This window comes from Alligator mississippiensis, chromosome 11 (assembly GCF_030867095.1).
Source record: "Alligator mississippiensis isolate rAllMis1 chromosome 11, rAllMis1, whole genome shotgun sequence".
In the NCBI taxonomy this organism is placed as follows: domain Eukaryota; kingdom Metazoa; phylum Chordata; order Crocodylia; family Alligatoridae; genus Alligator; species Alligator mississippiensis.
In genome coordinates, this window is record NC_081834.1 from 41,284,231 (window position 1) to 41,311,509 (window position 27,279).

Consider the following 27,279-nt stretch of genomic DNA (forward strand, 5'->3'; position numbering starts at 1 on the left):
ACTTTCACTGTTTTGATGCTGTTTCGATGTTTCACCAATAGGCCATCATGTCATTTCTTTCCTGATTCAAATGAAAGAAGCAGGGATGGTAGCCCCTGCTGAGGACACAAAGCCTGTCAAGTTTCAAGGAGATAGGTGCAGGGGTTTCTGGGAAACTGCACCTCAACAGTTCAGAGCAAAACTTGTATCACTTGTAAGTGTGAAGGCACAGGGGGGTGAAAACAGCAGGCATGCTAGCCCCTGCTGAGGCCATACAGCCTGCCAAGTTTCAAGGAGATAGGTGCAGGGGTTTCTGGGAAACTGTACCTCAAGGTGGTGATAAGCAAAGCTCATGACATATACAACTTTTTATGCTGTTTTTCTGGGGGGGTCGCTCCCCCAGAGCACTGGGGTTGGAAGGGACCTCAGGGAAGGATCACAGTTGCTGGCCAGCTACACAATCAATATCAGAGCAGTCCATCCCCCCTCCTCTCCTTCCCTCTCCTTACTTTCTGTTTAGCTGCAAGCAAGCCTGGCTTTGAAACTTGAAACTTCTCGAAACTTTCGTTTTGAAGCTGTTTTGTTTAGAAGCTGTTTTGAAGCCTTTCATTTTATTTTGATTTTGCTGTTTCAAGCTTGAAACACGTCGAAACAGCTTCAAAATGAAACCCCCAGCAAAATTTTGCACAGCCCTAGTCCCTAGAAAGCACTACAGCTGGAAGAGCTTAGGGCAGTGACAGGGGTAGCCATTCCCAGCACCCATCAGCATCGCTAGTGGTTTTTCAACTGTTAATGTCAGTTCAGTCCATCCAGTACAGTTACTACAAGGGTCCGGGATGAGGTTCAAGGGCAGATGAAAGTCTCAGCCCATGTACTGATTCCTCATGGCTTCAGATTTCTCATGGCGACAGATATCTCATGGCTACAGATTTCTCCAAGGAGCTCTGAAGAGCTGGGGTTTAGCTAGGAAAAAATCCCCCCCCACTTGCCTTCCAGCTCTCAAAACAAAAAGCATTCAAACCATTTCTGTTTCTTCAGGAGAAAATTCAGGCTCATTTGAAGACTCTTAGGGAAGAGAGAGAAAAGCTCTTGGCATTCAGAATGACTGGAGAGGAGAGAAGCAAGGAATATCTGGTAGGTGCTTATTGCTGCTGTGTGGTAGATGCAGGTGTATCCCAATGTGTTTTTGGGCCCTTGTCTAGTTCTTCATGATCATGTGATCCATTTGTTGCCCCTGGAATCAGTCTCCATGGAGGACTGAGTCCTTCATCCTACCGTTTAGCATCTTAACTGACAGAGATAGCACTGATACCACAGTATTTTCATCATATCAGATTTTAAAACACCCTAGCAATGATGCTTGAGCAGACTGTGATGATGGGAACTTATTTCTCTTTTAACCATAGTGGATATTTGGGTGTTTCTGTCTGCAAAGAAATTTTCCTGTAGCTTATTCTGCAATGGATTTTTTTGAGTATTTTGGTGTTCCACCTTTCCTTGCCTAACCATTTCTCTGATTGCTTTTCATTCTGTGTGTGCTTTTATGAAGAAATGGACAAAAGCTGAGAGGCAGAAAATTCTGTCTGGATTTCAGCATTTGCACCAGTTTCTGAAGGAACAGGAACAGCTCCTGCTGGCCCAGCTGGAAGAGTTGGAGAGGGAGATCGAGACGATACAGAAGGAAAACATCACTAAAATGTCCAAGGAGATTTCCATTCTTAATAACCTAATCAAGGAGATGGAGGGGAAGTGCTTGCAGCCAGCAGATGCATTCCTGCAGGTGGGGCTGATGTAGAAGGAGCCCAGAGTCCTGCACAGGGAAGGTGGGAGGTGAGGTGGGGAAAATCCTTGTTTCATAGTTTCATTGTTGGTAGGGTTAGAAGGGACCTGAGCAGATCATCAAGTCCGACCCCCTGCCCTGGGCAGGAAAGAGTACTGGGGTCAAATGACCCTGGCAAGGTGTTCATCTAGCCTCCTCTTAAAGACCCCCAGGGTAGGAGCCAGCACCACTTCTCTTGGAAGTTGGTTCCAGATCCTAGCCACCCTGACAGTGAAGTAGCGCCTCCTGATGTCTAGCCTGAATCTACCCTCTGCCAGCTTGTGACCATTATTTCTAGTCACTCCTGGTAGTGCTCGGGGGAACAGGGACTCCCACAATGCTTGCTGGTCCCCTCTGACTAGTTTGTAATAGGCCACTAGATCCCCCCTCAGCCTCCTTTTGTGGAGGCTGAACAGGTTCAGGTCCCGTAGCCTCTCCTCGTAGGGCCTGCCGTGCTGCCCCCGATCATACAGGTGGCCCTCCTCTGGACCCTCTCCAAGTTGTCCACATCCCTCCTGAAGTGCAGCGCCCAGAACTGGACGTAGTACTCCAACTGCGGCCTGACCAGTGTCATATAGAGGGGGAGGATCACCTCCTTGGACCTGCTTGTTGGAAAAAATTCTTCTTTGCAAGCTTTCAGGTATAAATAACCTTCATCAGGCTGAGGAAGCACCTACAGTTTGTGTTTCCCTTCCTGGATGGAATGAATAGTCATTTTTTTCTCATTTTATTTATATTTATATTTTTTCTCATAATATTGGATAATTCTTTTCCTGTGATCCTGAGTTCCACATGTGCATGACATATGAGACTCAGACACAGGTCCTCTCTTTCTTTCCCCTCTAGGATGTCAGGAGCACTTCGAGCAGGTATGTGGTTCTCATACCCTCACACTTAGAGATGCTGGGCGGTTTTGCAGCCAGATCTCCAATGGGCACAACAGCAGAATTGTTGGGACAGGTTGAATTCTGGGTAGAAAACACTCTGGAGAACTTAACCCCTTAAATTGAAGCCTCCTTTTGAATGCTGCTGAAGCACCATATCCATGCGCTAGATCCAGCCTGTAGTGCATAGGTTGCTGAGCCCTGCAGTATGAGGTTGCTAGTCTTCCCATAGTGCTCCACTCTCCTGTGCCCTGCTTCCTAGCATGGTCAGCTGAGAGTAGAGCTTGGAGGCAGCTACACCTGCTGGGGAGTGAGTGAGGGAGGAGCAGAGTGATGCAGGATGCCAGAACACCTTTGAAAAAGAAGCACTTTAAAAGCATGTTGCAAATTTTAGGTATTCCTCCCTCCCCTCCACCCTGCCATCAGCAGTTTTCAGGTTGTCCCCTTTTGGGACATCAAGAAATATAGCCACCCTAGCCAGAGGTCTCCCCTGTGGACAGGAGCCCTTCCAGGTAATCTCAACAGAAATCTGGGAATGTACCAGCTGCAAGAGCATGAACTCCCCTTTGACCCTTGGGGTTGCTCTCTCCTGGCCATAGTTAGAAGGATATTATGAGAGTATCCTGCCATTGCCTGTGCTACACAGCCCCTATGGAGGAATTGGCATGTCAGGCCCCATGACAGCAGCAGCTGTCACTAGCAAGGAACAGGAAGGTACTTCTGCTTTAAATAAAACACCATTAAATTGTTTTCCACCAGGTGTGATAGACAGATGTTTCAGCTGCCAGTGGAGATTTCTCCTGAGCTGGAACCAAAAGTCAGGGATGTCTCCTGCAAAACCGTTGCCATAATGGAGATTCTGAGGACGATTAAAGGTACCAAAGGAAATTAAGTGTGGAATTGGGGTGGAGATGCTGTGAATTTGGGAGGAGGTGGGTTCTGGTCAATTAGGTCATGGATAAGTAAATAATAAAAGTGGAACTTTTACAATTAGAAGAAATGTAGCAGAGGTGAAGTATCAGGACATCTCTGTAATTTATTTTTTCCCCTTGAGTCCTGCTAAGATCAATAGTGTACAAAGTACACCAGGTTTTGAAGTCTTAGTCTGTTCCTCTCAACCACAGATGTTCAAGGCAAGTGCCCAAGAGCTCTTTTGGCTCTGCAGCTGCAACTGGAGTGAGTCTATGTAAGCACCAGGCTCCATGTCAGCATCCAAGAAGTTGACCCCACATTAAAGATGCTCTTTAATTAAATGAATTGGAGTGTCTCTCAAAGCCTCTTCCCTTCTCTGCCCCCTGCCCAAGAGGACAGGATGAGCTAAGCATACACCTTCACTTTGACCTCCTCTTTTCATCCTGACTGACAACCTCAAATCCCTTCCTTCTTCCTCTGGCCCCAAAAGCTAAGTGGGGAGGTCCAGAGCCATGTTCTGCAGCAGCCACAGTAGCAGCTCCAAGCAGCCAAGGTGAGGGGCCAAAGGTTGGTTTTCTACTGGACTGTCCCATTTTTAAACACTTCGGGTGTCCCATTGATTTTGTTCCCATTTTCCAAAACTTCTGTAACTTTTTTAGGGCAAACTCAGCATCTGGAGCATCTCTGCTCATTCTCAGGGCCTCAGCCCAGAGAGGCAGCAACCCGACACAGCATCAGAAGCCAGAGGCATGAAACCTTATCTCTGAACTCTTTCCCCTGCAGGCACTCTGACAGCTGAGATGGGGAAAGGATGGGCTATACTGAGCTCATACACAAAGGGTAAGCTCTGCTGGAGATTCTCCTTCACTTAATGGACAATAGCCACAAAAGCAATATCTATGGACACTGATAATGAGGAGTGTGCTCCTTGCTTGCCACTTGAACACCTTGAACCCTGTCCTGGTAATGTAAATGGTGTCCAACATATCTTTCTAAGCTGAAATTCAGCATTGGGAAATAAGGGACCTTTTCCCTACAGGCTGTTCTACCCTCTCCTTTCCTGGGGGAAAAGGTCTTACTACTTGGTGAGTTGTGAAGATTCTGCCATCACCTCCTTTCTGTCTGGAAGGGGCTCAAATAACTAATAATGCATCCTGCTCACTGCCTGAGTGTCTCTGCCCCACTGCTGCCCCTTCATTCTCATGCTATGGCCTGGGAGTGGAGGACACATTAAGGAAACAGAGCATCATCGGGGTTAAAGCTGAACCTTTCTCCTCTAGATCACTCCTCCATAAAAGCCTCTTGGCTTTTCCTTGTTGTGTCCATGCTGCTGGAGATGGAGCATTCCCAGAAGGGGAGTGGAAAGCTGCTGGCTCTAGAAGCCAGTGAGCCACTGCAGAAGTGGCCACCAGTGCACAGGCAGAGAAATTGCAGGATGAACTCTGCTCCATCTGGAGTGCCCAGGATAGAGGCTGCTCTCTGAGGACCAGAATACTGGGGGATGTGAGGAGAGACTCTGCTTCCCTCGTGCCTGAGCTCCGCTCCTAATCATCTGTGTCTTTTTCCCCTCTAGTGAAGGTGACTCTGGATCCAGCCACGGCTCATCCCCACCTCATCCTGGCTGAGGATCGGAGCAGCATGACACGGGGAGACAAACTGCAAAAACTGCCTGACAATGCAGAGAGATTTGATACACACCACTGTGTGCTGGGCTATGATGGATTCAGTGCAGGAAGACATTACTGGGAGGTGGAAGTGGAGGACGGGGGATTTTATGCTGTGGGGGTTGCCAGAGCATCTGTGCGGAGGAAGGGATGGAGCAGACTTGACCCTGAAGCAGGGATCTGGGCTATATGGCACTTGTCAGGTAGCTACTGGACTCTCACCCGCCCTCCAACTCATGTGATGCTGAACCAGGTCCCTAGAAAAATCCGTGTCTTTCTGGACTATGAAGAAGGGCAAGTGGCATTTTTTGATGCTGCTAATGGAGCCCCAATTTTCATTTTCCCAAAGGTTTCATTTGCTGGGGAGAGGATTCACCCTTGGCTTTGGGTCTGGGAAAGGGAAGCCAAACTTAGACTGTGATGGTCTGGCCTAGACCCTGAGGTCTGTTCTAGCATTAACTGGGACTGGCTGGATTCAGATAAAAAGCCTAGGATCTATGTGGATAAAAAACCCCTATCCTATTGCTTGTATGGATCTGCCCTGGGAATCACTTTTGCTTTGCACACACAGGGTTTGAGGACGTAGTCAGTGACTTAGGCTTAATGTTTGAGGAACTTTTCACAAGTGCCTAGATCTCCAATATGGCAACGGCGATTCTTGCAGAATGTTACCGACAGGCTGCCACTCACAAGTCCTGTACAAGTCTTCATGGGCACGGGTGTTGTTCTAATGCCATTAGTAAAACTGTCCTCTAAGTTTGTGGATCCAGTTTCCACAGGTTGCTGTTACTAAATCTCCTTCTCTGCTCCCTTCAGCTCTGACACACTCTTGCTGGAAATAAGCACCCAAACCAGTTCTTTTTTCTTCTCCTCTTCTTTCCCAGCCTCAGTTGCTGGGGACAGAGCCTCGGGATTTGCTTCCTCCCTTGAATCCTTCCTATCCCAACAGAGAATAGCCAGGCAGTGGGCATGTCTACATGTGCATATTAAAGCATAGTAAACTCCAGAGCATGGTGTGTTAGAGTTTATTGCACCTGGGTGCCACGTTTGCATGTGCGCCTAGGACCACAGCACGTTGAGTTGGGTTGGAGCAGCCCCAGTAGGCAGGGGGCTCCAGAGGTCCACCTGCTAGCCCAGGGCTGCTCTGACCCAGCTTAATGTTCTGCAGAGGGGCTGGCTGGGGCACAAGGGTGCTTCAGTGCAGGGCTAGCCAGCAGGCAGGCCCTGCACTGAAGCACCCTCATGCCCCAGCCAGCCAGGTCAGCGTCTGCATGTGTGTTGCTGTGCACAAAAAAACTCCACAGCAGGATAGTACTTGTAAGTGCAAGTACTTCTCTGCTGCAGAGTTTATTAGTTCTCTGTGGCCTAAGGGGCATGCATATGTAGACACAGGTGTTTACTGTGGACTTAATGAGGCAGCTCTTCAGTAAACATCTCATATGGGCGCACCCTCTATCACTAAAACAAGAGCCTGGGTTTTACTGTGATGTGTTACCTGCTTTCTCTTTCTTGTATTGCATACAAGCCTGTGTATCTGGACCTTTTCAGCAGCACTGTAGGGAGAGGTGACTTCTCACTTGGTGCTGATTCTCCTCATTTCCAAGTGTCCTGAGCTGGATTTGAATTTGGCTGCAGACATGTGAAATACATGGTTTGCATTTCTTCTGAACTCCAGCAATTAATGTGGCAGCTACAGGGCTACTGGATTTCTCTTAGTATCTGCCCCAGTTTACAACCAGGTAACGAAGGTCTTTGGCACAGGTTACCCGTATAATGGCAGACATCTGTGGAATGTCGTGATTTCATAACATTTCTGTGTTTTTAAAGCAGTCTCAGGAAAAGGCTTCATGTAATTTCAGACCTGCAGTGTGACTTCCCACTACAAGGCTGGTGAACAGGGGAGTGGACAGGAGCCAGGACTCTGGGAGAGAAGAGGGGAGGGTGGCATGTAGCTGGGCAGCAGAGAAACCAGCATGGGGCCTTCCCTTCCTCCACATCCAGCAGGAGCACAGCTAGAGTACAGCGTGGGAGGGGAAATCTTGAAAAACTGAAGTGAGGCAGCTGAGGAAATAAAGAGAAAGACGGGTGGAAAAGATTAAGAATAAATTAAAGGACTAAAATATTGCACGTGTCTCTGTGAATTGGGATTGGGTCCGAGGGGTGAGTTGGTTTAGGGGCAATAGGGGTTGTGCTGGTTGGGAGCGGGTGCTGTGCTGGCTTGGGTGGCAAGTGTGCTTTCCCTGGCTCCAGAGTCCCTCTGCTGTTAAACCACTCCTAGTGCCCAGCAGCTATTTCAGCTTCAGCCCAAGTGCAGAGCTGGGGGAGGGGGGGCACTGCTTTTCTGGGGCTCTCTGCTAGGGATGAAACTGAGGCAGCCCCTCTGCACCTAGAAGACCAGCTAAAGCACAGAGCCCCAGAAACCATGTGGCTCGGGGAAGCAGTCTTCCCCAGCTCCGTGGTCTCTGCTGTTAAGCTCAAAGAAGTTTCTTTAAGTTGGAATGGGTGGAGTGTGGGTGATGGTTTGGAGGGTAGAAAGGGGTAGAGTGGCTAGGAGCGGTGCATCCTGGGATGCTGGAAGATTGAAAGTAGTGCTTTGCCTCCCCTGACCATTCAGACAATGTTCTGGAACCGCATGAGGCAAAATTTAATGTGCCTTTGTTTACAGTGCATTAAGATGATTTAGATGTGCGTCTACATGTAGACACACTAATGTGCGTTGAGACACATTAAATTTAGGCTCTCACAGCTAAGTCACATTAACCCACGTGTAGCCATGCTAATGTGCATTAATGCAGCATGCGTCCATTGATGCACACGACATTAATGCACATTAAGTGTCTACATGTGGGCTAATGTGACTTAGCTAATCACGCCTAAATTTGGTACTTGCTTTAAGCAGGTATCAAATTTAAGTGAGATTAGCCTAAAATCACCATTTTTAAGGTTCATTAAGGGTGCACATGTATGGACAGGCAACCTTAATGTGCTTTAAAAATGGCAATTTTAGACTAATCCTGCATAAAAGGGCCGTGTGTAGACAAGCCCATTGACACTTAAGCATTCTATGCATCCCCCGCTGCCATTTCCTACATCTTGCCCCCCGGCCTCTTCACTGGGGAAGGTCCCTGTCCATTTCTCAGCAAGGAGGATTAAGGACAGAGGACCAGTTTATTCTGGACAGAGAGAGAAATGGAAAATGTGGAGAGAATGCAATGGAACAATACAATTCCTCCAAAAAATATAAAACTATCCCCCTTTTCATGTCACCATGATTTGTGGTTATGCTGTTCTGACTAATTAATTCACCATCCAACACAGATTCCCCAGTACAATGGACATAGCTAACTGTGTAAAAATGCTGAATTCAACTCTGAGAGAATGTAATCATGGCACCTTGTCACAGCCCTTCAGGTCTGCTTGTTAGAACAGCCATACTGAACCATTCCCGGTAGCCACTTCTAGTTCCAGGTGGTAGAGCTGAGGTTACAGTTCATGAGTGGGAGATGTTTAATTAGTCATTTTTTGGTCTTGAGAGACTTGACTGTAGCCTACTCAATGTTCTGAAAGGGCATGGGTGACACAGGTTCTGACTGGCAGAAGTACAATAAGACACGATGTCCTCTAGGCTATGGCTGAGGCCTCATGAAAAATTGCAGTGCATTAGCCCCCTGGCAAGCAGTTTTGATGCTGTCCAGACTGAACTGGTTTTTGCAGCATTCCCTCAGGTCCTCCTTCTGCAAGCAGTCATGCACCTTCTACACTCAGGTCCTGCAAGCAGTCTCATTGGACAGGACTGCTCAGAGGAAAGTGAAGCTTGTCAGGAAATATTTGTAGACTTGGGGGTCTTAGCGCTTTCTCTGGAAGTATCAGAAATGTTTCTGTCATTCCCTGTGACTGAAATTGATCCCTGTTTCTGAAAAGACTGTCACTGCTGGTGCACCAAGGTTAATAGGTGGGTGTTGTGTACTTTAATGCAGATTAGCTTATTTCAATGCATATTAAAGCATCACTAAAACATGTTCCATTTAGTTAATGAGCGTTAAAATAGGCTAATGTGCATTAAGCATCACTTAAAAACCGTGGGCATTTACAGACATACTCCAGGAGTCAGGAGGGGGCATGGTGCTTTACTAAGAGTGACTCCAAGATCCCATCTAATGAAAGCACCTGGAGCATCATGTGTATCAGCATCCCCATGCTGAAAAATGGCAGTGGGGGCACTTTAACTGAAGCTCAGTGAATTTTCCTTCCATCAGGAGCAAATTCAGACCTTACTAGAGACCCTAAGGAAAGATAGAAAAAGGATGAAGAACTTAAAGTGAGTTAAAATCAAAGGGATCATGAGTATCAGGTGAGTGTTCATTGCCACTGAACTGGGGAAGGGGAAGAAGTGGATATCTCTTTCTATGTGTGTTTGATGGAACTGTGTGTGTTGTTTTATGACTGTGAACGGCACTGTGATGACAGGTACACACAGACAACCTTTGCAAATCTACTTAGCTGTGGTAGTGGGGGGCAGCTGTCTATACTTGCATTTAAGTGCACCTAAATTTAATGCACATTAGTTTAATACGCATTAAGCAGGTTTAGGCAGGCATTTATACATGCAGACATAAAAGCACATCAACACTGTGTGTGGACTGACTTTGGACTAAAGTTAGTCCCAAGTCAGTCCACAACACAGTGTTAATGTGTTTTAATGCATTTACACGTGCGTTAATGCGCTTTAACTATTCAAGCCTAAATTTGATACCTGTGTTTGCAGGTATAAAATTTAGGTGTGAATAGCCTAAATTCACCATTTTAAAGCAAATTTAAGGTGCACACATGTAGGTATGCACCCTTAATGCACAATAACATACACATTAACACATAACATTGAGGATATATTTGTCCTGGCACTATTCATTCAAAGAATACATTTCTATTCAGGACATATAAAAGAGTAATGGGCATGACACAAAAGGGTATGTCTACCCTTCATCCCCAGTGTTTCTGAGGAGGGGCACAGTTAAACATGCCCTGCCCATCCACTCTTTCTCACAAGTGCCAAACACATAAATGTGTTACTGAATGCACTCAAGGGATTCCTTTAGGCTGCTCTCGAGATCTCTGTTTTTAGCATACATGGGCATTTATACACATGCTCTGGGGTTGGAGGGAGGGGGCAGTTTAATTAGAGCGGCTCTGTGAGCCACTCTAATTAAAGTGCTCGGAGCATCTCATGCATCAGCATCCCCATTCTTCAAAATGGTGGTGGGGGCACTTTATCTAAGTGCCCCTGCTGTCATATTGAAGTGTGGGGACTCTGATACATGAAACACAGAGGCTGGCTGGAGCATGCTGATTAGCACACTCCAGCAGACTCGGTTAATCAAGTCTGCTTCGACACACTGTAATTAGTTAGCCTCCCAGCTCATGTACAGGCACCCCATGAGACTAAGAGTAGGGGGCAGCCTGACAGCAGCAGTTTTGTTGAATTTCTGAGTTTGGTGGGAGCAAGTGGGATCAGATGGGTATGGCATCCTCAAACGCAGCTCTTCTAGAAAGTGGTGGGTCCATAGTATAGACATACCCAAATGACCAGAGCTCATGAGTTCCAGAGAAAATCATTTGAGCAGTTTCAGTATGTTCTAGGCATACTGCTTCTTCCTCCTAAATGCTCATCTTTTTTCATACCTCATTCATGTTTTCAGTGAATATTTCCATTCATCAGACTACAGAATAAATCTGATGAAAAACAAGCTGTGTTAATAAGAGTGACGCCCACTTTTGCTTCAATATTCAACTTAAATTCTGTACGCTGTTTCTTTTGTTGCCTTCACAAAGTTAGAAAGCAAAAGTAGAACTGGGACGTTCAAGCGATTTTACAGCCTGATAATGCACTAAGAAGAATAATTCTGGCAGCTCCAGTTTCTTAGAAGGGAAAAATATTTTTGAAGAGATTCTTATTCATGCTCTTTGAAAACTTGAAATACCTTATATAATGAAAAGAAAAATTACACTCTTACTCCCTGAAAATAATAAAACCCTCCTCAGTTAATAGATGACTAAGAATCAACCTTTATATTCTAACCTAGGGTTTTTTTTGCAAAGCATCTTATCTTTATTACAACCAAGTCTAAAGGTTAAGCATAGTTTGCCTGTGGTCTAAAATAAACTGGAAATATTTATTCCTATAGTGGCTCTGAGATAGCTTATCAGATACAGTGATCTCCAGATATGTTTTCCACATTGGGCAATTTATTGTTGTTGTTTGATATTTATTGCTCTGAGCCTTTAATGTGATATAAATCCAGATGATAATAATAATGAATTACTAAAAGAAGTCACAAGGCCAAAAATAATCTGCTTCCATGTTGTTATTAGTCTTCATGGCAAGAAATTAGAGCAGCTTGGAGGCTGAGCAGTAAACAGAGAATTGACACCCAAAGAACTTATATTCTGCAAAGTAAGGCTTGGGCACAGGTAAAGACATGATCCAACACTCTCTGACAGCCTAGTGTACCCAGTGCCTTGGATCAACTCCCAGTGCTGAGGGGAACCCTTCCAGGGGTTCACAACAAAATGGCATTGGAGGGGCATGGAGTCCAGGGCTAGGCAGTGCAGCAGAACTGACCTGACAGTCATTGCCCCAGTAGTGGCTACAGGCAGGAACTCACAGACCAGCCACTTCACCAGTGAGGCCCAGGGAGAAGGAACATGAGGGACTGCATTGCAAGGTAACACAGAAGACAGCGGGAACCACATACTAACACAGACATGCCTCTCCACTCAGAAAACCGCATTAATGCACGAGCCAGCCCAGAGTGCCAGCACTGCACAGTACCATTTTAGACAAAGGAGCCTGGTGAGAAGCAGACATCTCTCAGGAGCTGGTAAGATGGATGCAGCCAAGTAGTTAGCTGCTCACCTGGCCATCTGATTTAGGAGGTTCAGAAACAGGCTATTAAGACATTCAAGTCAAACCCAATTCTATTAGCCCCTGAATGTACAGTGTTTGGTTTGGTAAATTGCTTCTCCCTCCCGCACTTAAGCCATGTTGGCCATGCCCATCCAGAGACAGTGCTCATACAATGAGCTCTGATTGGCTGAGCATCTGCCATCTAGGGGTCAACAGTCTTTTTTCTCCCTTTGATATTTGTGCAGAAAGTAGGGGTGTGCAAAGCAGGCCCTATTCAATTCGGATTCAGATTTGGCCTAAATCAGGGGACAGTAGTTTGATTTATTGATTCGGATCACTGTCTGTGATCCGATTCAGCCAAATCCGAATCTGAAGATTCTATACTGATTTGGAGAATCAACAATTCAGACACAGACACAGCTTTAAAAGATTTTCCTATATACCTCGAGGTACCAGCACGGCTTGTGAATGCTGCGATGTTGGGGCAGATGGAGCATTGCACAGGAGTGAGGGGGGCCCTCCATGTCCTCGGCAAAGAACCTGGAAAGTACTTCCGGTCCACTTCCGGGTCCATCAGGGAGTGTGCCAGGGGCCCCCCCTTCTTGGTGATAGGCTGCAGGGGGACCCCATGTGTCCCCCCAGACCCAGGAGACACCAGCTGCTGAATTGGAGGCCTGTGGGGGGCCCCCAAGTACACTCTCCAGCGGACCCAGAAGTGGACTGGAAGTGCTTCTGGCCCACTTCTGGGTTTGCTGCTGAGCATGCTGGGGAGCCCCCCACACTTCTGTGGGATACTCCGTGCGCCCCAGCATCACAGCGCTCATGAGCTGCCTGCTACCTAGAGTTATGTAGAAAAAACATTTAAAGCTGCATCTGAATTGCTGAATCTTTCTGAATCTCTCCGAATCAATTTGGAGGGTTCCATTCAATTCGGAGAGATTAAAGGGTCCTCTGATTCGATTTAGATTCGGAGATTCAGCCACCGAATCAGGCCAAATCTCCCCCAAATCAAATCAGAAATTGAAGCTTCACACAGGCCTAGCAAAAAGCAATGCCTTGCAATACATTGCAACAAGGATTCTCACCTGAATTAGTGTTCAACAGAAGGCTTAGAAACAGAATATGAACTACTTCAGCAGAGATATGGTACATGTTACTAATAGAAATCTCCATAGACACCCGGAGAAAAACAAAAGAGGTGTTATGATAGAGGAGCACATATTTTTGCTGCTATGTGATGATTTATGGATCTATGATGGCAAAATATGGGCACAAAAGGTAGTAGCTGAGGGCTAGAAAATGCTATTTAGAGGTTTGCTTTTTGGGAATTGGCTTGTAGGTAAAGTAGAAATGTATTAGAACAATGGTCCAGGGCAATGGCATGGGTTACTGGATTTCTAAAAGCCTGTTTATGAAAAAGTTTCCTTCAAGGCCTACTGTGTCTGACACAAGCAAGCAGCAAGTAGACCCACCGGGTGGGAAATGGAAGATGTGTACCAAATTGTTCTATAACTGAGATAAGGGACTCTGCCACATTGGCTAGGTCACAGTGCCCAGCTACAGGGCTTTTAAGGTTTCCAGTTTTGGTAAATGGACCAAATTAAAAGAAACCAGAAAAGCCCAAATTACGATGTGTGCATGTGACAGTTTTGTGAAACCAAGTCATATGCTGACAGGACAGACAGTAGACAGTATGATGACCACAGAGAAACCAATTAACGATGCTCAAAGATGAAGTGTCATCACCAGAAGAGAGAGAGAATACCAGAGGAGGGATTTCAGAGCAGCAAAGGGTCCCTGAGAGGGGAACCTGAGGCCACCGTGGACAGAGGGCATACCACCAGCCCGTCTCACCCACCCCACTGTGGGGGTGGGCCTCGGCCTCCAACCTCCAGGATGCTGACATCTGACATTCAAGAAAGATCCTCAGAGTGAAGCTGACGTGTTGGCCAGATCTACCTGCGCTCTATGAACCCTTGTTACTGGTAGAAAGAGAATTGTTAACATTATTCTTATCTTCTATCACTGTATGTCAATAAAAATAACTTCTTATCAAATAGAAAGGGTGTGGTTGCTCTGAGGGTTTAGGTCCACCCAGAACAAGGTACCTGGGTCATAAACCCAGTGCCAACAATATCCTCATTAAAGCTGGTTCGGGGCAATGGCAAGGGAAAATTCATTTCTAAAAGCCTGTTTGTGAAAAAGTTTCCTTCAAGGCCCATTGTGCCTGACACAGGCAAGCAGCAAGCAGATACACAGGGTGGGAAATTGAAGACATGTACCACACTGTTCCATAACAGAAATAAGGGACTCTGCCACATTGGCCAGGTCACAGTGCCCAGCTGCAGGGCCCTTTACATTTCCAGTTTTGGTAAATGGAACAAATTAGGAGAAACTGGCAAAGCCCAATAGACAATGTATGCATTTGATGGGTTTCTGAAACAAAGGAATATGTTGACAGGAGAGACTGTGGACAGTATGACAACCACAGGGAAACCAATCAATGATGCCCAAAGATGAAGAGTCATCAGAAGAGAGAAAGAATACCACAGGAGGGATTTCAGAGCAGCGAAGGGTCTCTGAGAGAGGAACCCAAGGCCACCATGGATAGAGGGAATACCACCAGCCTCTCTCACCCACCCCACTGTGGGGGGGGGGGGGGGGAAGGGGGGTCTCGCCCTCCAACCTCCAGGCTGCTGACATCTGACATTCAAGAAAGAACCTCAGAGTGAAGCTCACATATTAGCCAGATCTACCTTGACTCTGTGAACCCTGGAATTGGTAGACATAGAATGTTTGCATTATTCTCATCTTCTTTTGCTGTGTATCAATAAAAATTACATATTATCAAAAGGAATGGTCATGGTCAGTCTGAAGGTTTTGGGTCTGCTCAGAACAAGGTACCTGGGTCATAAATCCAGCGACAACAGTAGCCTCGTGAAAGTTGACTCCTCACTTATATAGAGTCAAAGAATCATAGAAAAGTAAGGATAGAAAATATCTGTGGATATCCACTCTCTGCCAGAGGCCGGATCATCCCTATATAAATCATTCTATATAAAACTGTTGTCTAACTGATAATACTGCACAGAAAATCCTGACACAAGTGCAAGACATAACACCCTAACCTGTCACAGAATAAGCAGAAGGCAACAGCAGCCAGTTCTTCCTGAGGTATAGCACCTTATGAAGTCATTGGGGACAATGAAAAGTAGAAGATTTCTCCATTGAACAGGGAGGAGAAAGAGGTTTGTATATTCAAACAAGCACCTAACCTCATCACCAGAACTGAAGCCAACTTCCTACAGCTCAAACCACAAAACCTGCCAGCTATCTCCAGTACCCCCACAAACTGCACACCAGAATCTATAAAAGACAACCAGGGCCTATGAACTGCACTTCATCAGCCTCCTAGGTAGTAGGTACAGAAACTCATGGACTCAATATACACAGTGGAGTTCTGGCAGACTGCGACCTGCCAGACATCTGACACGCCAGGCACCTCTGCACTTTTACCTGCACTGCTACATCCCTTTTTCCCCCCTATCCCCCACCCCAGCCTGTCCCTCACCCCCTGACAACTCCATTTCCATTTTCACTGACTGGCTTTCTTGCCTGCATTGTGGGCCAGGCCAGCCTCTGGATTCTTTACTAGTCGTCCTATCCAGGACCACCTGCAGGTACTTCCTCAGCCTGACAAAGCGGTTTTCAACCCTAAAGCTGGCATCCCAGGCAGCTAAGCTGAGCTCCCCAGGAGCCTCACAACTGACTGCAACTGGCAAGCGTCAGGCCTGTCAAAGATGTGACGGGTCTGGGTGTTCCCTAGCCAGAACTTTGTGCGTGCATACGTTAGCTGGAAGTTATGGTGCCTCCTACCCGCCTTTCACCAGGGGATCATTGGTCCTGGCATTTACGGGGCTGCCACGCTGCCAGCAGTCCCACCAGGCCTCCCTACCCTGGCAGGGTGCAGTTTTAGTGGTCATGTCCAGGACCTGGGGCCTCCTCCTTCCCCATAGCCCCAATCCCATACCTCCAAGTTTGTCCTGGCAGGGGAATAAGCTCAGCAGGGACATGTTCTTCCCCTGCTGGCTGGTGATGCAGTTAGTGCCCCCTCCAGCTGAGAACGGGGCATTACTTGGCTTTTAAGAAACTCAAAAAAGGAAATTGGTGCAGAGTGAGGAGGGTGGCACTCAGTCTGTCTGCAGGTAGAGCTTGGGGAACCCCAGCAGTGGGAGGTTCACCTTTAGGAACACCGGCTGCTTCACCAAAGCAGGATCCAAGCAGGTGTGGTGGGGTGTCACAACATCCCCAGCAATGCTGAACACCCTCTTGCTTGGAACACTGGTTGTTGGACAGGACAGGTCTTGCCTGGCAACCATGGCCAGATCCTGACACATCTGGCTGCGGCTTGCCCAGTAGGCCAAGGGGTTGTAGTCCAGTGGCTTCATATCCTCAACGAGATAGGTAGCCACTGAAGCCTCAGTTGCTACCTGCCCGAGGTTGGGGTCTGGTGCGTTTCGACCCCAGCATTGAAGCCATGCCCATGGCCCACATTGGCAGTGGCTGGCGTACAGGAGACTGGCTGGTGCTGGTGCTGGTGCTGGTGCTGGGTCTAGGGGAAATTTGAGAGGTATGGAGCACAAACTCTGATTTCCCTTCAGTCCCCAGAATTGCTTGAGCCAGCGTGTGCAGCATCCCTGGTTCCAGCTCCAGCTCCTCCTCTGGCAGTGGGAGGCTCACGATGAGAGATGACACTGAGGTGGAGGAGACAGTGATTCCACTGCCTACTTCTGGACTGAAGGGAGGTGGTGCAGGTGCAGGGATGTCAGGTGCAGACACTGCTCCCACCTCCTTACTTCCGCTGGCAGCACTGATGTCATGGCTGCTTGGGAAGAGAATGCATCTGTGTCGGGGGGCGGCTTGCAGCTCTAGCTGTCCCCCTGCCCCCACTCCCTCCCCTGCCAGAAGACCTGGCACCTGCCTTTCCAGCACGCTTCATATTAATCTTTCCTGTACTGCAAAAGGTCTCTTTATGTATGTCAGTCCTTTTGTATTGTGTGTTTTATTCCCTCTGTTGCGTGCGGGCACTGGACACCAGTGTTAAGAGTTATGTAAAAATTGTGTGCTGTCTGTCGTCTTCTCCTATGAATATCTGATTTTTCTTATTTCTATTGTGTATGTGTGTGTGTGTGTGTGTGTGTGTGTGCAAGCTGTGCGCCTCCCTGCACAGGGATGGATCACGCTGGCAGGGAAAACACAGCTTTCTTTTTTCAAAGTATGCCAAAAAAAAAAAAGAGCAAATATAAATTGAAAGAAATGGATAATAATCGTAATTGAATAGCTAAGATAAGGTAAGCTAAATTCTATCCAATCCTTTCTAACAACAAAAAGGAGCAGGCAAGTTCAACTACTGAGTAAAGTAACCAAGCTGAGATGCTTGAATCGGCTAGGATACCTTTCTCACTCCGTTCCTGAGAGGGAACAAGCCAGCAAAAGGACAGCACACCTCCAAACAGAGGCTTGTATGCTGTTTCTAGGTCCCCCCCCCAGACTCTGGCACTGGAAAGGCAGCCAGAGAGAAATCCTTCTCACTGGCCACCTACACATGTTAGTCTCCCCCCACCCCTGCCATTCCTCTCCCCCATTCCCCCTCCCCCTTCTAACTTTCACTTTCAGCATCAGAAGCATTTCCAGGACAGGGGAGGGGCTCCTGGCTATCAGATAAGGGGGTGGTTATAGCTGTGCTTTTCGGAAAAGGTGTTTCTTTCCTTCCTGGCCAACACAATCATAGACCAGTTCTGTGTGCCCTTTGCTCCTTCTCATGGAGCCCTAAATGCCTGGGAAACAAGGGGAGGTCAAACTGACACGAGCCTGTGATGAGAGGGCTTCTGCCTAGAATGAAAAATGAAACGATTAATAAGAGAAGGACTATCATGATCAACAACTTCCAGGGGCAAGAGAAAGAGAATATTAAAGACTTAAAATGGAAACCAGGACAGAGCTACTGCTATGCTCTAGGCTTCAGCTTTGGCTAAGGCCCCAGCAAGAGTATTTTTGTATTAGCACAGTGGGGAGCAACTTGGTGGCTGAACTGGCTGAATTGGTTTAGGCAGCACTCCCTCAGGGCCTCATCCCACAACCAGCGCTGAATAGTGCTCCTGGGAACAGCCCCATTGAAAGCAAGTGCAGGACTGGCCTGAGGAAAGTGGGGCTCTCCAGGGATTGTGTTCAGCATCAGGGCCTTAGCACTTTCCCTGCAGGGAACAACTGTTTGTCATCTTCCCTATGGCTGCACTCAGTTCTTACCTCTGGAAACACTGTCACTGCCTGTGCACAAAATGTTACAGGATTGACCATGGAAAGTACCAGAGGTGACTCCGCTGGCTTTGCCAGTCTGGGATTCTTTAAGATCCAGGTCTTCCAGACTCTGGGCACAATCCCTGCTGGGCCAGCTGCACCCAGTGTTGGGAGGAGTCAGATACTGATATCTCTTGACCTTGGAAGCAGGGACCTTTGCCCAGAGGAACCTCAGGCAGAACAGAAAGTTGGTGAGCATTGAAAAACAGACCATAGCTGGGTGCTCAGGCAGGCAAAGGAGCAGGAGGGGATTGGGCATGAGGAGAAAACGGAGAGGCTCTAAATCTGTTTTGTGGATCTGAACATGGCTGAGAGGAACGGTGGTTCCTGCAGAGGAGGCTGCCCAGGAGCACCAGGTAATGAGCCACTTGCTTTTCTCAGACTGTACACCAATGTTTTAGTTATATTTCTCCTTAACTCTGTATGTCTCTGAGACAAAGAGCTAGAGGCTCCTGTTACTTTAAGGAGAAAAACCGCAGGCAGAGAAGCAGGCAATGGCAAAACCTTGCTGCCCAGGCTGGGGAGAGGCCCATCAGGATAAATGGTTGCCCCCGTTGTCAGTCAGGAGCTCCCTGCGCAGGGTGATCTGAATGCAAGGAGATGGGCAGCTGGGACACTTACATGCAGGGAGCCTGCTCTGACGTGCTGGAAATCCAGCGCGTTGGAGCACACTCAGTTAATCAAGTCTGCTGGAGCACATAAAGTGACATGCTCTGGCAGCCTCACATCTCACGTGTGTCTGGTGCAGCAGGCCTCTGCACTGAGAAAATGGTGGTGGTGGGCTTTGAACTAAAACACATTCAACATACTTTAGTTCAAAGTGAACCATTTTCTCAGCGAGGAGGTGCACTGTGCTGCCGATAAATGTGTTGCCAATGCGGCACCAGGCACTTTTAATTAGTGCGGCTCGCTAATTTAAAGTGCCTGGCACTGCGTCAGAAACACGCGTGAAAATGCCCCTGGAGACCAGTGGCTCTCACTGCTAACTATAGGCCTGGCAGCCCTCGATAACCCAACAGGGCAAAAGCCTAACTCAGCAGCAGGAGGCCGATAGAGCAGCAGTCTGTGTCACCATGGCATTAGGTCCTGAGGAGGCACCCCTATTAGTGGTCTGGGAAGCACATGACCAGAAGGGGCGGGGCTTGAGGACTATAAACTCAGGGCCTGAGCTGGTCAGACAGTTGAGCCCTGCAGGCTGCTGGATGAAGAGCTCTGGGCCTGGAGGACTGCAGAGCTGCTCTAAGACCTGCCCGTTGAATACTGGTGTCTTAGGAGCACAGCCTGTAGGTGAGGGGAAGCCTTGATGCAGGACAGCAACCTGTTGCTGCCATTGGCTATACCGACAGCAGGTTAATTTCTTATTATAGCTTACAACTGGCAATCTGATCTGGCTTTGGGACTAGCAGGGGTGGTACAGAGGTACCAGTCATGCCTGAAGGCATGAGAGTGCCTTGCTGGGGGCTTGAGACATAGACTGGGCTTCAGCCTGATAGGGTGGCAGCCTAGGCAAGGACTGCAGCTGAATACCACTGAAGCCAGATAGGGCCAGGGGACCCAGAGGAGATGGAGCTGCAGCAGGCTCAGTACCCAGAGCAGGGCTGAGGTAGGGCCAGGGGTGCTCGTGGTCTAGACTGGCCTAGGAGTGGAGCCAGGGTCTAGGGGACTGAAGGTCAGGGACCAGTGCTGCAGACTGACAGGGTCATGGAGCTATAGCTTAGAGTAGGGTGAGATGGGCCAGGGCCCAAGACAGAGCCAGAGCAGGCTCAGTGCCTGAAGCAAGGCAATAAAAAGGTCTGAATCGATTCAAAGCTCTCCAAAGCTTTGGAAAAGTTTTGGAGAGCTTTGATGACTCTCGTTTTGGTTTTTTTCCCTCAAAGGACCTAAGCAGTCATGGGGGAAGAGTCGGGGGGCTCATAGAGAGCCCCCCACTCAACATGGGGCAGTGGGGGGCAGTAGGGATCCCCCCACTGCCCAGCAGCACCTGGTGAGCCAGGGGCACTAGAGTGTGGGCACAAATTCTGTCAAGCTTGCATCATTGACTACTGTGAGAAATGGGAAGAAAATGAACCTTTGAAGTGTCCCTGTCTGCAGAGCCAAGATCCAGAAACAGAATCCAAACTGGCAGCTGACAAATGTAGTCAAAGGCATTTAACAACTGGAGTCCCACAGAGTTTTCCAGCACCTACATCTGTGCCTTTTTCATCTTTGATTAAAAAGTTACTATTGGCAATTCTCTGTTGTGGGTGGAGGGCAGGACAATTATCTTTGGACTCTGTACTCTTTGGCTTTCTCACTGGGAGCATGGTAGAGAGTGAATTATAAGACAGGACACAGTGTATTAGAGATGCTTCTCTTTGCCTTCTTCCTTCATTAGGGTACATCTACAGGGAGCTCCAGGCATATCTCCACATTGCTTCCTTTGAAGGATTTTGGACTAGCAATTTAGTGTCCTTTTTTTGTGCTTTTCTCCCTAAATCCCCCACTTTCCCCCATAGCATAGCTGGGGCAGGGTGAGAGACACCAACCCCCTCCCCATCTTCCCTCCAAGGCTTGGCTGTGGGATGTGTGACCTTTCCCCAGGGAGCAGAGCGGTATGAATGTGGCACCAGAAGCAGCCCTCTGGACAGCCTGTGCCACTGCCTCTCCTTCAGCTCAGCCCCCCAGCCCATGCTTCTAAGGTGAGCAGCAGCAGTTGTAGCTCACTTGCTCGCCCCAGGAGCTCAGAGAGCTTGTTATGCCTCTGCATTCCCCACTGTTTTCTGTACGTTTAAAACTTGGTTCTCCTCTCCCTGGAAGCCTTTACTAGGCACAATAAAAAATTTTGTGTATGGTTCTAAGAGACGCAATTGTGGATCTCAGAGAGTTTTGATTCTTTTTGGGGATTTTATTTGAAACAAGAGGATAGAACTTATTTTAAAACCACAGGGATTCCCAGGACCCCCTGTTTGGTCCTAAAGCCAGTCGCTGCTATTTTATTCTAATTTCCAAGGTTCCTCTGGTCTCCAGGGCTAGAGATGACAGTTCAGTGATTTAGATGCAATCAGTGCTTTGTCCTGTGATGTATTGTGCATTAGCCATTATATATGGCACTGTTTCTTTACGTGTTGCTACACTGTGTGCCTCTCTAGGGACCAAACTTGCTTCCATTGTTTCCTGGTCAGAACAATAAAGTTACGAGCCCTGTAAGCTGTGTGCTGCACTCTCTCTCCTGAGCTAGTCCCATCTCCCCACCATTGTGGAGCCGCAAGGCATAGGTACACACAGACCAAGTTGAGTACCTGCCCTGCTGGGGGCAACTTACTGTGTGTGCTTGGTAACCATCTGGACCCTTTTTTCATAGATTCATAGATGTTAGGGTCGGAAGGGACCTCAATAGATCATCGAGTCTGACCCCCTGCATAAGCAGGAAAGAGTGCTGGGTCTAGATGACCCCAGCTAGATACTCATCTAACTTCCTCTTGAAGACCCCCAGGGTAGGGGAGAGCACCACCTCCCTTGGGAGCCCGTTCCAGACCTTGGCCACTCGAACTGTGAAGAAGTTCTTCCTAATGTCCAATCTAAATCTGCTCTCTGCTAGCTTGTGACCATTATTTCTTGTAACCCCCGGGGGCGCCTTGGTGAATAAATACTCACCAATTCCCTTCTGTGCCCCCGTGATGAACATATAGGCAGCCACAAGGTCGCCTCTCAACCTTCTCTTGCGGAGGCTGAAAAGGTCCAGTTTCTCTAGTCTCTCCTCGTAGGGCTTGGTCTGCAGGCCCTTGACCATACGAGTTGCCCTTCTCTGGACCCTCTCCAGGTTATCCGCATCCTTCTTGAAGTGTGGCGCCCAGAATTGCACGCAGTACTCCAACTGCGGTCTGACCAGCGCCCAATAGAGGGGAAGTATCACCTCCTTGGACCGATTTGTCATGCATCTGCTGATGCACGATAAAGTGCCATTGGCTTTTTTGATGGCTTCGTCACACTGCCGGCTTTTGTGTCCATGCAACCTGGAAATGGGATTGTCACTTGTGGATAAGGGCCAAGAGCTGCAGTTCTGTGACTGGAAAACTGTCACCTGGATAAATCAAGGCAAATAGGGTTATGCCTTCATTCATTCTTTGATGCTGCTTCACTTTTACCAGAGCAAGAAAATTAACACACAGTGCTGACAGGTGCAGTGAGGTCAGATCAAGCATAGAGGGAGTGCCTTCCATGGAGCTCAAGCTATGTTATATTTACCCTTGCAAGGCTCTACTAAGGGTCACTAGAGCAGAGGGGCAAGTTTGGCCAAATCTTTGACTTCCCCAGACAGTGCCAAGGCGTGCCCTGACCCCACCAACTGTACGATAAAGTAGTTTTGTAAAGCACATTCCTGCCAGTGGCTACCCCATAAATACCCCTGTGTAAAACCTCTGTGACCATTTTCTTTTTCCAGACACTCTGCAATCTTATCTGGAGAAGGACTCATACTCCAAGGGTAAGTGCTAGTGAAGATCTGGTTGCATTCACAGAAAAATCCCACTGCAGTGCTTCCCTCCCCTCAGATGAGAAACACTCTCACAGCCCAGCACCAAAACTGCCTGTGCTGTGACCTGGGGGGTTGATCTGGGATTTTTTTGCCTTTCATAGATTTCATAGATATTAGGGCTGGAAGGGACCTTGGAAGATCATTGGGTCCAGCCCCCTGCCCCAGGAGCAGAAAGTCAGCTAGGATCAAAGGATCCCAGCAAGATAAGCATCCAAATGTTTCTTGAAAGAGACCAGAGTAGGTGCTTGCAACCCCTCTGGGGAGAATCTATTCCAGGCATTGGGAGCTTGGACAGTAAAGAAGTTTTTCCTTATGTCCAGCCTAAAACAGTCTTGGAGGAGTTTGTGACAGTTGGACTTTGTCATCCCTTGGGGTACTCTAGTGAACAGGCATTCCCCCAGGTCCTGATGCACACCCCTTAAGTACTTATAGGTTGCCACCAAGTCATCCCTGAGCCTTCACTTCTCCAGGCTGAAGAGTCCCATGGCTCTCAGACTCTCCTCGTAGGGCCTGTTCTCTTGCCCTGAGATCATGTGCATGGCGCTCCCCTGCTCTCTGTCAAGCTTCTCCATGTCCTTTTTATTTGTGGAGCCCAGAACTGGATGCAGTACTCCAGCTGTGGCCTCACAAAGGCTGAGTACAACAGGAGGATGACATCCTGGGACTTGCTTGAGAAGTAGGGGTGTGCGAAGCAGGCTGTATTTGATTTGGACTTGGCCCAAATTGGGGACAGTGATTCAATTAGTTGATTTGGATCACTGTCCCCGCCTTGATTCACCTGGATCCAAATCTGAAGATTCAGTGACTCCATTATTGACTCCAAGATGAACATGAGCCGCCAATGCCAGACTGGAGCCAGCAAGGCCAGCCATACCTTGTCATGCATCCAAAGGTGCATCTCAAGACGGTCCAGAAAGATGATACTCCCCCTCTATGCAACTTTGGTCAGGCTGCAGCTGGAGTACTGCATCCAGTTCTGGGCTCCGCACTTCAAAAGGGATGTGGCCAGCCGGGAGAGAGTTCAAAGGAGGGCCACCCGCTTGGTGAGAGGGCAGCAGGACAGGCCCTACAAGGAAAGACTGAGGGACCTGAACCTGTTCAGCCTCAGCAAGAGGAGGCTGAGGGGGGACCTGGTGGCTGCCTACAAACTCATCAGGGGAGATCAACAGCAAATAGGCAGAGCCCTTTTCTCCCCAGCAGCACCTGGGGTGATGAGGAACAATGGTCATAAACTGATGGAGAATAGGTTTAGGTTGGAGATCAGAAGGCAATATTTTATAGTTAGGGTGGCCAAAATCTGTAACCAACTTCCCAGGGAAGTGGTCCTCGCCCCTACCCTGGGCAAATTCAAGAGGAGGTTGAATGATCACCTGTCTGGGGTCTTGTGAACCCAGCATTCATTCCTGCCTGTGGCAGGGGATCAGGCTAGATGATCTGTGCAGGTCCCTCCTGACCCTAGCTACTGTGAAACTATGAAACTATGAATGCTGATTCAGAGAATCAGCGATTCGGACATAGACACAGCTTTAAATGTTTTTTCTACATACCTTGAGGTACCAGGCATGGCTCATGAACACTGCAATGCTGGGGCAGATGGAGCATCCCACAGGAGTGCAGGGGGGCCCCCCTGTGTGCTTGGCAGCGAACATGGACATGGACCTCTGGTCCACTTCCAGGTCTGCCAGGGAGAGTGCGGGGGAGTCCCCCCGCGCCTCCCCGGCTTGGCGATTGATCACGGGAGGACACCGGGTGTCCCGCCAGATCCAGAAGGCACCAGTTGCCAAGCCGGGGAGGCATGGGGGGGCCCCCAGTGCACTCCCTGGCAGACCCAGAAGTGGATCGGAAGTGCTTCTGGGCCACTTCCACATCTGCTGTTGAGCGCGCTCCTGTGGGACACTCCACGTACCCCAGCATCACAGCATTCGTGAGCCACCTGCTACCTAGAGGTATGTAGAAAAAACAGTTAAAGCTGTGTCTATGTCCGAATCACCAAATCTTTCCGAATCTCTCCGAATCTTTTTGGAAGGTTCTGATTCGATTTGGAGAGATTAAAAGGTCTCCTGATTTGATTCAGATTCAGAGATTTGGCCACTGAGTTGGGCCAAATCTCCGCCAAATCAAATCAGGGACTGAAGCTTCGCACAGCCCTATCAAAAAGCACCAATGGATGCAAACCAGAGTTTTGTTTGCTTAACTGGCTGTGGTATTACATTGTAGGATCATGTTCATCTTGCGGTCAGTCGTGACCCCCAAGTCTTTTTTGGCCGTGTTGCTAGAGAGTGTAGCACTGCCGGGCCTGTAAGTGTAATGTGGGTCCCCCCTCCCACCCAAGGTGGAATGCCTTGCATTTCTCTGTATTGAATGCCATCAGGTTTTCGTCTACCCACCTTGCAAGCCTATCAAGGTCAGCCTGGATAAACAGCCTATCCTCAAGTGTGGCCCCTGTTCCTCAAAGTTTGGTGTTATCAGTGAACTTAGCCAGCCCACTTCTAACTAGAATCCAGATTGTTTATAAAGACGTTAAGGAGTACAGGTCCAAGAGCGGCGCCTTGGAGGACACCGGTGGTCACCAAGTGCCTGTTGATTCAGTTCTGCCAACTACCACCCTCTGGCAGTAGTTGATGGGGAAGGCGAGGAATGGCCTGTACCTGCCCCAACCTGAATTCTGCCCTGACGCTGTGATTTTTCTCCCGCAGTGAAGGTGACTCTTGATCCAGACTCGGCAAATCCCCAGCTCATCCTGTCTGAGGATCGAAGTTGTGTGAGATGGGAAGACACGCGGCAGCTTCTGTCCAAGAATTCTGAGAGATTTGACATGCGCTGCTGTGTGCTGGGCCATGAAGGATTCACCTCGGGGAGACACTGCTGGGAAGTTGAAGTGCGGAAAGGGAATAGCTGGGCCGTGGGTGTTGCCAGAGAGTCTGTGAAGAGGAAGGGATGGATCCACGTTAGCCCGGAGGAGGGGGTCTGGGCTTTGGGACACTGGTATGGTCAGTTTCAGGTGCTCACATCACCTCATCCCACGCCCCTGCAGTGGTTGCCCAGCAGGGTCCAGGTGTGCCTGGACTATGCAGAAGGGCAGGTGTCAATTCTCAATGCTAATACCAAGGCCCCGATCTTCACCTTCCCACCGGCTTTGTTTGCTGGGGACAGAATCCATCCCTGGTTCTACCTGTTTGGCCCTGGAGCTGAATTCAGACTGTGGAACTGAAATGGGGGGTGGGCAGGGGAGATGTCCCACAGGGAATGATGAGATCGTCTACTCCAGCTTCCTGCTCTCTGTGCCCCAGGGGGGATCCCCTCTCCCAGCCCCCATGGCTGCACCTCTGTCACTCTTGGAGCTGCAGTAGATAAAAGGACTCAGTCTGGATACATGAGCCCACTGCAGCTGGGAGCACCAGGCCAGTTCACCCCTCTGTGTACTATGACTCTGGAGGGCTCCAGCAGGGCTGGCCATGCAGTCTCTCCTTTAGGAAGCCCCCAGCTGGGGAGTCAGTGCTTCCCTCCAAGTCTAAAGCAGCACATGGGATCTCTGCCAAGCCTTGCAAAGTGCCCTTTGGTATCCTCTGATCAGGAAGGCCCTGCTGCAGGACATGTGTGTATGGCTGTGCGGGGCTGGAACCTGAGCACTGACAGGGGCTGCGCATGGGGAATTGCTGACCTGGGTTGAATTTGGGTTGGTTTAAACATGCAGCCGAGGCTTCTTGGCAAGGAGTTTCATAGGCTGAAGTGCTACGGATCCTATCAGGGGTAGTTGCCTCCCTCCCTCAACCTCCCCTGTCAATACCAGCTCCACTGCACTGGACATTTGAATAAAAGCCTTCACTTTTTCTTTTTTCTTTTTTTAATGACTTTGGTCCCTTGGTCTTAAATCTTCCTTTTCTCTCCCTGCATTTCACCTGCCCTGGTTCTGCCCCATGTTCTGGTTCATTCTGGCAGGATGTCCCCTGTAGGATGGACACCTCTTTTCTGTTCTTTGCAGCAGCCTGTGCACCTCAGCCTTTTCCCATCTAAAAGGAACTTACATGAAAAACCGGGGTTCACATTATTATTCACACAAGACCCCCTCTGCTCCCTACTGGCAGCAACTTGGGAGCTGATTGGGGTGGGAACTCCATTGGTCTTCACTTTATAGACCTTCTACAGAGCTGGAGAAATACCTTAGGAGTACAAATCGCATGAAAGAGTAGTGGGATCCAAAATCAGGTGGAAGTTTCTGAAAATCTCACCTTGGGTAGACAGGTGTA

General features: G+C 48.5%; 1 protein-coding gene across 1 annotated transcript in view; it reads left to right on the top strand.

Moving 5' to 3' along the window:
• Window positions 1–26,862, top strand: part of LOC102566000 (E3 ubiquitin-protein ligase TRIM11) — a 28,701-nt gene extending 1,839 nt beyond the window's left edge. The window contains exons 2-10 of the mRNA XM_059714922.1: window positions 1,018–1,113; window positions 1,529–1,759; window positions 2,645–2,667; window positions 3,442–3,557; window positions 4,378–4,434; window positions 5,168–5,675; window positions 18,808–18,875; window positions 22,940–22,981; window positions 25,729–26,862. Of these exons, the coding sequence (XP_059570905.1) occupies window positions 1,018–1,113; window positions 1,529–1,759; window positions 2,645–2,667; window positions 3,442–3,557; window positions 4,378–4,434; window positions 5,168–5,675; window positions 18,808–18,875; window positions 22,940–22,981; window positions 25,729–26,243 (1,656 nt within the window). The 3' untranslated portion in view covers window positions 26,244–26,862. The remainder of the gene's footprint in view (window positions 1–1,017; window positions 1,114–1,528; window positions 1,760–2,644; window positions 2,668–3,441; window positions 3,558–4,377; window positions 4,435–5,167; window positions 5,676–18,807; window positions 18,876–22,939; window positions 22,982–25,728) is intronic.
• Window positions 26,863–27,279: the final 417 nt, after the last annotated feature.